At 50.1% G+C, this 14,418-nt stretch overlaps 1 protein-coding gene across 1 annotated transcript; it reads left to right on the forward strand.

Moving 5' to 3' along the window:
- On the forward strand, window positions 1-2,512 carry LOC121165538 (U4/U6.U5 tri-snRNP-associated protein 1-like). Its single transcript, XM_040994196.1, has one exon. It carries the CDS (start codon window positions 6-8, stop codon window positions 2,445-2,447), a length of 2,442 nt encoding a protein of 813 aa, XP_040850130.1. The 5' UTR covers window positions 1-5; the 3' UTR covers window positions 2,448-2,512.
- Window positions 2,513-14,418: the final 11,906 nt, after the last annotated feature.

The raw sequence follows: 14,418 nt of genomic DNA on the forward strand, positions 1-14,418 counted from the left end.
GCACGATGGGCTCGTCCAAGAAGCACCGCGGAGAGAAGGAGGCCGCGGGGACGGCGGCGGCGGCCGGCGCTGGGGGCGCCCCCGAGCAGCCTCCGCGGCACCGCGAGCACAAGAAGCACAAGCACCGGAGTGCGGGCGGCAGCAGCGGCGGCGGCAGCAGCGGCGGCGGCAGCGGCGAACGGCGGAAGCGGAGCCGGGAGCGCGGGGCCGAGCGCGGCAGCGGGCGGCGCGGGGCCGACTCCGAGGCCCGGGGCGGCACGCACGGGCGGGATCGCAGCCAGGCGGAGCCGGCCGAGCGGCGCGTGAAGCGGGAGAAGCGCGATGATGGCTACGAGGCCGCTGCCAGCTCCAAAGCCAGCTCTGGCGATGCCTCATCCCTCAGCATCGAGGAGACCAATAAGCTACGGGCCAAGTTGGGGCTGAAACCCTTGGAAGTCAGTGCCGTCAAGAAGGAGGCGGGCACCAAGGAGGAGCCCGTGACGGCCGATGTCATCAACCCCATGGCCCTGCGCCAGCGCGAGGAGCTGCGGGAGAAGCTGGCAGCTGCCAAGGAGAAGCGCCTGCTCAACCAGAAGCTGGGGAAGATCAAGACACTGGGGGAGGATGACCCCTGGCTGGACGACACTGCCGCCTGGATCGAACGGAGCCGGCAGCTGCAGAAGGAGAAGGATTTGGCAGAGAAGAGGGCTAAACTGCTGGAGGAGATGGACCAGGAGTTTGGTGTCAGCACCCTGGTGGAGGAGGAGTTTGGGCAGAGGCGGCAGGAGCTGTACAGTGCCCGGGACCTGCAGGGCCTCACAGTGGAGCATGCCATTGACTCCTTCCGCGAGGGCGAGACTGTGGTCCTCACCCTCAAGGACAAAGGTGTGCTGCAGGAGGAGGAGGACGTGCTGGTGAACGTGAACCTGGTAGACAAGGAGCGGGCAGAGAAGAACGTGGAGCTACGCAAGAAGAAGCCAGGCTACCTGCCATACACAGACGAGAGCGTGGATGACCTGGCCCAGCAAAAGCCTCGCTCCATCCTGTCCAAGTATGACGAGGAGCTCGAGGGCGAGCGGCCACAGTCCTTCCGCCTGGAGCAGGGCGGCACGGCTGATGGGCTGCGGGAGCGGGAGCTGGAGGAGGTCCGGGCCCGGCTGCGGCTGCAGGCCCAGTCCCTGAGCACCGTGGGGCCCCGCGTGGCCTCGGAGTACCTCACGCCCGAGGAGATGGTGACCTTTAAAAAGACCAAGCGGAGAGTGAAGAAGATCCGTAAGAAGGAGAAGGAGGTGGTGATGCGGGCCGATGACCTGCTGCCCCTCGGGGACCAGAGTCAAGATGGAGACTTCGGGTCCAGATTGCGGGGCCGGGGCCGGCGCCGTGTGCCCGAGACGGAGGAAGAGGCCCCTGAGGAGGAGGCGGCCAAGGAGCCCGTGCCTCAGCTGCCGCCATCAGACGACACCCGTGTGGAGAACATGGACATCAGCGACGAGGAGGAGGGGGACACCCTGCCCCCCGGCTCCCCCGAGGTGCTGGAGGAGGATGAGGCTGAGCTGGAGCTGCAGAAGCAGCTGGAGAAGGGGCGGCGGCTGCGGCAGCTACAGCAGCTACAGCAGTTGCGAGACAGTGGCGAGAAGGTGGTGGAGTTTGTGAAGAAGCTGGAGTCGCGGCAGCGAGGCTGGGAGGAGGATGAGGACCCGGAGCGCAAGGGGGCCATCGTGTTCAATGCTACGTCGGAGTTCTGCCGCACGCTGGGCGAGATCCCCACCTACGGGCTGGCCGGCAACCGGGAGGAGCAGGAGGAGCTCATGGACTTCGAACGAGATGAGGAGCGCTCGGCCAATGGTGGTTCTGAGTCGGACGGGGAGGAGAACCTGGGCTGGAGCACTGTGAACCTGGACGAGGAGAAGCAGCATCAGGATTTCTCAGCCTCCTCCACCACCATCCTGGACGAGGAGCCCATTGTGAACCGGGGCCTGGCTGCCGCTCTGCTTCTGTGCCAGAACAAAGGGCTGCTGGAGACCACGGTGCAGAAGGTAGCCCGGGTGAAAGCCCCCAACAAGTCTCTGCCGTCGGCCGTGTACTGCATCGAGGACAAGATGGCCATCGACGACAAGTACAGCCGGCGGGAGGAGTACCGGGGCTTCACGCAGGACTTCAAGGAGAAGGATGGCTACAAGCCCGATGTGAAGATCGAGTATGTGGACGAGACGGGCCGGAAGCTCACGCCCAAGGAGGCCTTCCGGCAGCTGTCTCACCGCTTCCACGGGAAGGGCTCGGGCAAGATGAAGACGGAGCGGCGGATGAAGAAGCTGGACGAGGAGGCGCTCCTGAAGAAGATGAGCTCCAGCGACACGCCCCTGGGCACGGTGGCGCTGCTGCAGGAGAAGCAGAAGGCCCAGAAGACGCCCTACATCGTGCTCAGCGGCAGCGGCAAGAGCATGAACGCGAACACCATCACCAAGTGAGGCCTGCCTCCTGTTCCGTGCCCAACCCGCCTTTCTTGTTAAATAAAGTTTCCCCCTTATTTTTTCCTAAAAAAAAAATATATATTGAAAGATGTTTTATTGGAAAGGTTTACAGAGAAAATGAGACAATTTCTTATCCACAAGTTCATTTCCCAAACAGCCGCAATGGCCAGAGCTGACCCAGTCCAAAACTAAGAGCTAGGAGCATCTTACAGGTCTCCAACGCAGGTTCAGGATCCCAAGGCTTTGGGCTATCCTCTAGCACTTTCCTAGGCCACAAGGAGAGAGCTGGATGGGAAGCAGAGCAGCCAGGACACAAACTGACACCCAAACAGAATCTCAGTGCTTCCAAGAGGAAGATTAACCAATTGAGCCATCAGAGAAGGCCTATAATTGTGTATTAAAGTAACATTTTGTCATCAGATTCAAAAGCAGCTCCTGGCGCAGTAGTCTAGTGCCTAAGTCCTCACCTTGAAGGCACCAGGATCCCATATGGACGCTGGTTCATGCCCTGGCAGCCCCACTTCCTATCCAGTTCCCTGCTTGTAGCTTGGGAAAGCTGTCGAGGATGGCCCAAAGCCATAGGATCCCACACCCATGTGGGAGAGCCAGAAGAAGCTCCTGGCACCTGGTTCTGGATCAGCTCAGCACCGACCATTGCAGTCACTTGGGGAGTGAATCAGTGGACAGAAGATCTTCCTGTCTCTCTACCTCGCTGTATATTTGACTTTTGCAATAAAAATACATAAATCTTTAAAAAGTTTAAAAAGCTGATTGTTCAAAAATAAAACAAAGAAGTTCAAGTTTTGTGACAAAAACAGAATAGAAATTGTCCTACCATCCCAGTTAAAACAAATGAGCTGGCAGTCAGGCGTTAGACCTTATTCAACACAAGACCAAGTCTCCCAACAAGATTCAAGAAACTCTAAGCCCAAACCCACAACAGGAAGGAAGCTGCACCATGGCACATCGGCAAGTTCCTGAAAAACAGCAATAAGGGAAAATTCCTAAAAGCAGTTGGAAAACAAACCAGAACAAAGATGAAAGTGGCAGATAGCACAGCAACATGTTTAAAGTACTCGGAAGAAAAACTGTTTAGAAGCCTTTCTCGGCGAAATATTAAACGATGATGAAACAGAATCTTTTTCACCCAGAAATGTTCAAAGTGTTCATCACAAACACTCAAAGCAAGAAATGTTAGGGGGTGCCTGCCTTCAGCCAGAAGAAAATGATGCCAGATTGAAATCTGCAACTAAACAAAGGAAGGAAAAACATGCAAGTGGCAAATACATGTGCAAACGTGTATTTGCTTTTCTTGCTTTAAAAGATGTTTGGTAGGCGATATGTTATTAAGGCAAAGAATAAGGTACTGTGTTAAGATTAAATATATGACAAAATCAGGATTAGAATGAAATTGTGCTGCACTGAAGTTCCTATACTGACTGAAGTACTTACAGTGTCAACAGAAAGTAGACCGATTTTAAAAAGGTAAATTGTACATCCTAATGCAACCAAAACAGCTAATGAGCAGTGAATCAACCAGTAAAATAGAAAAAAAACTGAAGCCATTTCATTTTACGGCTAGGATGACTGCCTGCAGGGCAAGAAGCATTTATGGACCCATGAAACGCTGCATCTGGGCTGCACAAAGTCAGCTACAGATCCCAACCTCAGAGACACTGAGAATCTCCTGAGCGAGCACTGTATCATTTAAGAGACATTTAATCTGAAATGAGACTTAAGCATACTCAATTTAAATACAAAGCAATATGGAATTAACAAGTGAACAATGTCCAACGCATTAACAGGAATCATAGGTGCAACTAGATGATAACTATGATGTTCTAGAATTTTCGTTCGTCATGGGTGAGGTAAAATCGTTTCTATTTCACTCTGTATATTCATCTTTAAGATTTTTCCATTAAAAAGTCAGACCCAGAGAGAGTAGAGAAAAATCCTCCATCTGTTGACCCACTCCAAGTGGCCACAATGGCTAAAATATAGCAAATATTTTCAAAGCTCTTCCCCGTTTTAGTATGCAGCAGAACTTCATTTTTCACGGTTAAACCATTTCCCACTATGTACGTTTCAGGCTGTCTCTCCATTCATCTGTTGATGAACACTTGGATTATTTCTACCTTTCGGCTAGTGTAATGCCACAATAAACACTGCAGTATTTGCTTCTCCAGTGCTTTTCAGTGTGAGTGCAGGAGTTAAGCTGCCAGATAGTGTTGTAACTTTGGTTTTGTGTGGAAGGGCGAAACTTCCACAGATAACATACCATTTTTATAATCCCACCAATAAGAGTTCCAATGTGACCACATCCTCACCAGCACTTTACGATTGCTAGGGCAGGCCCTTGGCACCATAGTTAAACTACGGCTTGTGACACATTTCTTATCATAATGCTCCAAGCCCCAGTACCACATCTAACTCCACCTTCCTGCCAATGCGCACACACACAGAAGATGCAGATTCAGTTCTGAGGTCCCAGCTTTGTGGGCTTTTGCAAAGTGAAACAGCTGATGGAGGCTTTCTGTCTCTGAAAAAAATTTAAAAGTTCTTTTAAAAAGAAGCCAACACCACGGCTTTTTAGGCTAAGCCTCTGCCTGTGGTTCCAGGATCCCACATCGACAAATCGAAATAAAGTTATAATCATACCAATGGGTGTCAGGTCATTTCTTATGTGGATTTGATTTGTATTTCCACAATAATTACTGATGCTAAGCATGCTTCCATTTGCTTATTGGCACTTGGTTTACCTACTTTTAGAGAAGTACCTACTCAAGTTGTTTGTTCATTTATTACTTGGCTTGCCTTTGTTGTTGTGCTGCAGGAGTTTTTAATACATTCTGGATATTAAACATTTATCACATCTTTTAGGAGAGAGCAGAGAGCAAACACCCCCATCTACTAGGACACTTCCCAAAAGTCAACAATATCTGGAACTGGACCAGATCTGTGAGTAGAAGGAACCCAACCACATGGGTCAACACCATTGCCTCCCAAGAGCTGCAGCAGCAGAAAGCTGAAATCGAGACCCAGACATGGGACCAGCTCAGTGGTTCATCAGCCTAATTCTCCACCCACAGTGCCACATTCCATATGGGCTCCGGTTTGTATCTCAAGAGCTTTACTTCTAATCCTGCTCCTTGCTTTTGGTATGGGAAGGCAGTAGGGGATGGCTCAAGTCCTTGGATCCTGCACCCCCATGGCAGACGTGGAAGAATCTCCTGGCTCCCAGCTTCGAACCAGGCCAACTCTGGCCATTGTAACCATTTGGAGAGCAATCCAGTGGATGAAAGTTCTCTCCTTCTCTGCAACTCTGCCTTTCAAGTAAAATTTCAAAAATTTTAAAAAGTAAAATAAAACGATCCAGACATAAGTTTTAAACCTGACAATAATCTAACTTGAGGGATGACATTTTCTATATTAACATTGCTAGGTAAATGGCTTAATCTTTCTGAAGTTGATGTATAAGTTCATCATTAGGATTAATACAAAATCTTTTTTAAACATAATAAATGCCTATTTGTACTTTGTTGCACAAGCAGAAACTCATTTCAACATCACTCTAGAAATGTATGCAGCATAATGTGTGTTGTAGTACTTTGTAATGCTTTGCACTCTTACAATGGGTCAAAAAGACTTCCCTACTGCTCCCTGCAGTTGTTAGTCACAGGGTCCGGCCATGCATGTCTGGTCAACCCTTGATTGCTCAGCCACAGACCTGCAAAGCACCTTCAAAAGAGACCAGTGGTTGAGCTCACACTTGGTTTAAGTACTGACCAACTACCTAGAAGGTGAATACAGGGACTTGGACCCCAGGAAAATGAACGCCTGCTCTTTTCTCCATGTGGAACTCCTCTCCGACATCCACGGTCCTTGTTTCTCTTTTCCCCATACCTTCTGTCTCATGTGCTTCTGCCAAGGTCTAACTTACACAGAACACCTCATCCCAAGAATGATTTTAACAAAGAATGAAACATAAGGTAAAGGAATAAACTATTAGATTGAAGAACTTGCAAATGCAAACCAATATAATAAGACAGATGAAAGCCTTATTATTTGCATCACTTGCCTCTTTTACTGAAGCTTTTTGTTGTCATCGGGGCATGTAGCACTTACGCTGACACAAACATGAAGCAATGCTCACTCCACAAAAGAGGAATAATGCGGATGAAGGTGGAAAGGAATGAGCCAGCATGCTCCTGGGAGAAACCGGAGAAACATCAGTATCTCGACACAGACCCAGAGGAAAGCAGTGCAAGGAATGCGGCTGATGACAGACGGGAGGCTGTACACAGAGCTCGGCAGTAACACACTGAGACACACACACCTGATCCCTGGGTCCTTGCAGGAGATGGAACTGGCGGCCACAGCAGTGATGCACTTCGATGTCTATTTCAAAGCAGTCACCAGTGGATTACAAATGGAGACAAAAGACAGACAGGTTAATCCAGGAAAGAAATGAGAACTGAAAGACACTGAGAACAGGACGGTAAAGGGAATAATCAGATAAATGAGTTCAGGAGGTTCAATCCACATGGCTGGGCCAACTCTCCATGAAGAGCGAAGTGCAGGGAGCAGTTCCGGCTTAGGCCCAGCTCCGGCTCGACTCCCTGACAGTCTACAGCAGCAGCTGCCGAGACAGGGACTGCACACCGAGTTCCATTTCTCACATGAGGGTTTTCAGGGACAACGGGGTATGCAAGGGCGGTTTGTACCATAAATGCTCCACCTGGTGCTTTTAAGCTTAATTACCAATATCTTACAGCTGAATCACATGAAAACCCAATTTAACCTTTTTCTTAGGAAAAATAAGACAGAGGATCTGACCGCATTGAGCCAATACTCCAATGTGGCAAATTTAAATGGCACAGGAGGCCTGCTATCATAACCACATTCTACATCATCTCACACAGGACTACCCTAACTGACCCCCCGACATCTTGCGGGAGGCAGCCTTCTCTCGCTGTAACCAAAGCAATGGTATGAAACAAAAGACACCCTGGGAAGAGGGAGCGGACACCTGGCTCCTGGTGCTGGAGGACCTTGAGGGTCACAGGCCTCGTTGATTCTGCACAGGGCACAGCTGACAGGGCTCAGAGCATGCGCGGTGGTTCTACACAGGGCACAGCTGACAGGGCTCAGAGCATGCGCAGTGGTTCTGCATAGGGCACGGCTGACAGGGCTCAGAGCATGCGCGGTGGTCCTGCACAGGGCACAGCTGACAGGGCTCAGAGCATGCCCCGCCGAGGAAGGCTCGGAGGGAGGAAGCCAGCAGGGAGCATGCTGTATGCTCAGGCCCTCCTTATAAAGCCATCACGGCTTAATCATGAGCACTACAGCCAAACAACCCAGTCCAGTCTAATCTCTTCTCACAAGATCCACCTTTAGATGTCAAAATTAGAATAAGTTCCCCATGCTTAATATTAACTACTAACACTGATCCATTAACCGCTCACCATTAACAAGAAACTTCAGGGACTAACACTTTAACACATGGGCCATTTAACACATTTGGGTCTTTGTGGGATGCCCAAACTAATACTCAAATCGCACCATTTCACCCCTAACTCCCAGGGGGTGAAATGTACTCTTTCCCAACCCTCAAAGTCCCAAAGTCTTAATGTCCCAGTGTTGCTCAAAAGCCAAAGTCCAAATTCTCACCCGAGACTCATGTGAACTCGTCTAGCTGAGAGCCTAGCAAGATGTAAGTTGCACACTTCTGAGGTAAAATGGTGGGACAGACACAGGGTATATACACTTCCGCAGGGAAAGGGGAATAGAAAGGAGAAATCAGGGGTCAAAACAAGACCAAAACACTTCAGGGTCCGTGTTAAGTCCTGCAGCTCCGAGCGCTCTGGGCAGGGGCCGAGTTCCCAGTGATTTGGGCAGCCTTGCTGCTAAGGCTTAGCTGGTCACAGCCCCTGCTTCAGTTCTCACAGGCTGGGGTTCCATCCACACAGCCCCGCCATGCATTGTCCCTTTAGCACATGTACCCTCGCCAGTGGCCTACACGGGGTTCTCTGCAGTAGTTCTGCCCCTATGGCAGGTCTCTCTTCGACCCCCAGTTTCCTGAAACATTCTGTGAAATCTAAGCCAGACAGGCCTTCTTACCTCAGTGACCCTGCTGGTCTCTGCCCTCAAGGCTTCTCTCGGACTCCACGATGTCAGCGGTTGTCCAAAGGCTGCCTGGCACGTGGGCTGCAGCGTTACTTGGCAGCTGCCTCACTTTGGTGGTACCTCCACCTTTCTGGCAGCTTCACGAGACGGCACACTGTCAAGAGCTCCATGCAGGGGCCTCCATCTTAAAGTACAGCTCTGCCTGGCCTCCCAGGCTTTTCTTGAGAATCTCAGCCGAATCCACCAGAACCTAATAATGCTTGCATCCTGCACACCTGAGGAACCATCAGCCCTTGGGCAGCACCAGGCTCTGAAACAGCCATAAACCACATCTAGTCTCCTTGAACCACAGCTGCAGCCCCTGAATGTTTTGCTGACCAACCCAAGGGAGGTGAATCACAAGCCACCTGAGCAAGCTTGTTCAACGTGCCCAGGGCTTGCAGGGAGGGGAGCCTGTGATGTGAACCACAGCTTCAAAGATCTCTAAGGTGCCTCTAGGATTTTAGCTGTTAGCACATGGCTTCCTTTTACCTGCATGCATTCATCGCTTTCTGTCCTCACATCTGTTTAATGTATTTATCTTTACTTATTTTCAATCAAAGTGACAGAAGGAAATAAAGAGAGGGGAAGCTTCCAACTGCTGGTTCCCTCTCCAAATGTCTGTAACAGCTGAACTGGGCAAGGCTGAAGCCAAGAACCTGGAGCTCCCTCCGGGCTTCAGTGTGGGTGGCAGGACCCAAGCACTTGAACTGTCACCTACCTCTTCCCAGGGTGTGCCTCAGCAGGACACCGAGTCTGATTCAGAGGCAGGACTCAATCCCAGGCACAGATGCGGCAACACCACAACATGCCCTATCCACCTCCACTCAACATATTTTTTTTCCTTCTTCCTTCTCTGGGCAATCTGAATTTTCCAAATCTTTGCTCTCTGTTCCATTTTCTTCCTGTTTTTCACTATAAAACACACATTAGACAGTCCACTGTCGTTAAGTCCAGCTTTCTGCAAAGTATCCACAGGCACCAAATAGCCAGGTTCTTTGCCACAGCTGACCTTCATGGATAAGAATTTATCATCCATTTTGCAACCACTCTTGTTTATTCAGTTGATGTCCGGGCAGTATCAAGCCCAAATCAAGGCCCTAGCACTCTATCTACCTTTATTGCTAGATGCATTTCTGGTAGCATTTGAAGCCCTGCCATCTGCTGCCAAACCCCAGATACTCTGGCCCTGTTCCACCAGCTGGCCACAATTCCTTTCTGTAGTTAAGCTTCCTCCTTATTACTGCCCTCTCACAAAAGCAGCACCGAGTCTGTAAGTGTAGCTGCCACAAACTCTCAGCTCCCATTTCAGAACTTGCTTCTTTTGCCTTTCTCTCTTCTTTCTTCCATTACGATAACAGTAGGTCTAGCTCAGATCAGGAGAAAGATGGTTAGAAACAGATTAACCCTTCAGGGCAAACAGGCTATGCCGGGAGAAACTAAGTTTTCCAGTGTTCCAGGCACACCTGCTCACAAAGGGTTGCCCCCAGCACTCTAACAGAAACTGCAATGGAAGAGTTTGGGTGGGGTTAGGCCATGGGGTTGGGGCAAAAGCAGCTCCCTGCAGTGTGGCGGCTGTTGGGGGTGCCCCAGCCAAGCTGGACCCAATGCTAGGAACTCAGGCCAAAGAAACTGCCGAAAGGCAGTGACCAAGTCCTAGGCTTTGGGTGGCCAGGGAGCCTATTTGACGCCAGGCTCTGTCTGCTGGCTGCCTGGCGGCAAGCTCTGGAGTTTTTAAGATATGTAGTTGCTGCCTAGGGACACCCATGGATAAGGCCAGTGTGAGTATAGGTGAGGAATGAATTCTGGGTGATTCCCAGCAATGGGGTCATGGGACTTGCTGGTAAGAGTGGGGACTGAGACCTGGTGGTTTGGAGGGGAGAGTCCATAACATCTATTTGGGCCAGACTGATTCACCAGCCCACATGGGAATCCTGAAATAGGCTGTTAGCGTGGAGCATTACTGACTGCCACACACCAGTCCACGCGAAAGCTATGGCTGGGGTCCTGTCTGGCAGGACTAGGTACCAGTACCTGACAGAGTGGTGGAACAGGAGATAGGTCACACTTGGCAGGGTCAAGACACTAACAAGCATGCAAAAGAACCAGGTCCAGGGATAGATTCTGTGGAGGGAAGTGTGGGCCCAACCCTGTGGAAATATAAGTCCCATTGGTTAGCTTGAGAGCTGGGGTGGTGATGGGCTGAGCTAAGTGTGACCATGGAACCTGCCATCACTTACAGGTAAAGGAACCAACAACAGTCTGGGCAGGTCAAGGCAGCAGCACTTGAAAGTGCATCCTAAAATAGGATGTGGGGTAGGCCAAGCTGCAACTGGAAGGGTGTGGACTTGGCAGGGCCGAGCAAACCTCAACTCACAAGTAAGAACAGAATTTAGCATGGAGCACAGGTCATGCCGAGCTAGGCTCTTACGCCTACTGGTCATCATGAGCCAGGGATACTAGGCCACAGCATCAAAGGCAAAGGCTGAGACAGGTGACCAACTGGGTAGAGCAACCACTAGCATGCACAGAATCTAGGGCTGGGAATAGTCTCGGTTGAGGAGCTGTGAGAGTACACCCTTGCTGGGTTGGGGTTTCCATGGGAGAATGTGGAGGCCAGAATGGGGGCTGTGTTCTGGTGGCCTCAATCTCCCTTGACACAACTGTGAACTGGGTATGGGCGCACCTAACTGTGATAGACACCAGCACCATCTGGTGCTCTGAAGAACCTGGGTAGATGTAGAATGGACTTGGCTAAGTCTCTGACCCTACTGAGCCTGTGTGAGCAGTGTCTGGGTATGGACAAGCCTTGGCAGGGCTGAAACATCCAACAGTAAGAACCAGAATGGATTGAAGACTAGCAAGAAGGGCTGGCCCACGGATCCACCTGTATGCACAAGATCTGGCATAAAAAGAGGTTCTGATGGAGGAGCTTGGGAAACTCCTCTGTCAGGACACAGTCCCTGCAAGTGAGCGCAAGAACTGCTTTATGGAGCAACCCAGACCAGGCCAGAGAAAAATACCCAACAGCATACAATTGGCACAGATCAGGGGCAGACCAGGCTGAATCAGTTCACAACACCCTCTGGTGGATCCAAGCACCAGAACAGAGTATGGGTTGGGCCAGGTTTGGTTATGACACAAACCAGTGCACATTACAGAATGCCAAGGTGAGGTGAGCCGTACCCGATGTGGCCATGGCGCCCAACCAGCACACGTGAGAATCAGGGAAGGAGGGAGCAAAGCTGGTAGGGGTAATGTGGGCTCCCCTGCTGGGCAACCACTCCCACTGGAGAGCATGAGTTGGGATGGGAGCAGACCAGACCAGGCAGGGCTATAATATCAATGGGCCTCGTGTGAGCCAGATCAGGAAAAAGCCAGGATGGACTGACTGTTCTGACTGATGCAAGCAAAAATTAGAGTCGGTGAGGGTTGGTTGGGCTTTGCTGCAGCATCAGCTGGCAGAGGCTGGCACTGGGGCTAATTCTATCAAGTTTAATTCCAGAACAACCTGGAGAGTGCACTATCCAGGAGTGGGAGAGGCCTAGATGGGAAACAGTGGGCTCCTCCCTCTTGGGTTACAATTCCCACTGGAGAGCATGAAAACCAGGACAGGGCAAGGGTGGCTAGACAGAAAGGCACCCGCCAGTATGGGTGTGTGCTGGATAGTGCGTTGGTTAGGTTGAACTAGGCTTCAATGCCCATTGACATGTAAGAGAGCTGAATGGGATGTGGGACAGACTGAACAAGTCTGCAGTACATACTGGCAAGCATGGGAACCAGGGTAGGGGGCAGGCCTGGAGGGAGTTATGGGGAGTCGTCCCTACTAGGCTGCAGCTCCCACTAGTTTGCATGAGAGCTGAGTATGAAGTGGACAGGATCAGGCTGGACTGCAACACCCATTGGCTTGTATGAAAGACAGGGCTGGAAATAGAACTGACCCAGCAATTGCAACCACCAGCATGTGCATAAGCTGATTGGAGCGACGGACGGTGCTGGACCCTGTACTGGCAAGCACATACAAGAATCAGGTCTGGGATCACCTCAAACGAAGTTTCTTCGGAGATCCCTCCAACTAAACTGCTGATCTCAGAACCCCAAGCATCAAGAGACTATGTCAGCCAGTGAATTCTGAATAGATTTCATCGTGATTGGAATGGTAAGATTGGCAGTAATTCAGAACTGTTGAACTATCAAAACTGCTTGAGCAGGACTCTCAGAGCATGCCCCACATCTGGGACCTGGGATGGGTGGGAGGCTGGGTGGGGCTTCTCCCTTTGTTTCTCCCCTGATCCAAGATATGGGGGTGGGGGAGGAAATGAAGATATTAGTGTGGAAGCAATGGTATTACTCACTTTCCTGTAGCCCTTGACCCTTTGTACCCTAATCAACTATTTAAGATTTTGTAAAAATTGAAATACAATAAAAGGGGAAGCTCAAAAAAATGAAACAAGCAAACAAACAAACAAACTGCCACGGAGCCAGTTCATCACAGTCCACTTGCTTTTCACAGCCTCTGTTAGCTACTGTCCCTGCTCACCCCGGTGGCTTACACACACACACACACTTGGGGCACAAGCTGGTATCCTATTTGCCAAATTCACCCATCCACAGAAAACATCCTCCCTTTCTCCAAAGTAACCTCTTCTTTCTGCTTTCATGTTGTCAAGTCTCTTCCCATTTTGCACCTTCAGTTTTACTCTACTTCTATAGAAATAAACCTCTCATACAGGAGTTGAACTTCCCAGTTCAGCCGTGTGAACTGAAATGTGAGTAAAATTGAACCCTGCCATCTTAGCCTGTTTGGAATCCTGTAACACAACTTCACAAAGCTGGTATCTGAAACCACCAGCATGTCTTTCTCAATGTTCTGAACTAGGAAGTACAAGACCAGGTGCCAGCAGGTCCTGTGCCAGGTGAGGGCCCACCAGCTAGTTCAAAGACAGCCATCTCCCTGCTGTCATCCCCCATCACAGAAAGGAGATGAAGCTTCCAGAGTGTCTTTTGTAAGCACCAACGCCATTTATGAAGACTGTAATCTCATGATCTGATTATCTGCCAATTTTCCTACCTCCAAATATCGTCATACTGGAGTTAGGGTTTCATTGTTTGGATTTTATGATATGTCTGTCTATGGTCACTGCTGAAGATTTGGCCTTATGATAAAGAAGGTTGCTGATCTAAATAATCAATATGAAGTATGTGTATGTTAGAGGAACTATCATCAAATGCATTTCCTTCTTTTAAAACTTAGCAGTCTGGGCCTGACGCCATGCCCTAGCAGCTAAAGTCCTCGCCTTGATCCCATATGGGCACCAGTTCTAATCCCAGCAGCTCCACTTCCCATCCAGTTCCCTGCTTGTGGCCTGAGAAAGCAGTCGAGGACAGCCCAAAGTTTTGGAACCTGGAAGAGGTTCCTGGTTCCTAGCTTCGGATCGGCGCAGCACAGGCCATTGCGGTCACTTGGGGAGTGAATCACTGGAGGGAAGATCTTCCCCCCGTCTATCTTCCTCTCTGTATATCTGACTTTGTAGTAAAAATAAATAAATCTTTTTTAAAAATAATAAAACTTAGCAGTTCTTTATTTTTAATCTTATTTTTAAATATTTATTTATTTTTATTGGAAAGGTTTACAGAGAAAAGGAGAGACACAGAGAAAGATCTTCCATCTGCTGGTTCACTCCCCAAGTGGCCACAACAGTCAGTGCTGGGCCTATCTGATCCAAAGCCAGAAGCCAAGAACTTCTTCCAGATCTCCCACATGGGTGTGCAGGGTCCCAAAGCTTTAGGCCATCCTCTACTG

This window comes from Ochotona curzoniae, unplaced genomic scaffold (assembly GCF_017591425.1).
Source record: "Ochotona curzoniae isolate NIBS_2020 unplaced genomic scaffold, NIBS_Ocur_1.0 contig_1071, whole genome shotgun sequence".
Classification (NCBI taxonomy): Eukaryota; Metazoa; Chordata; class Mammalia; order Lagomorpha; family Ochotonidae; genus Ochotona; species Ochotona curzoniae.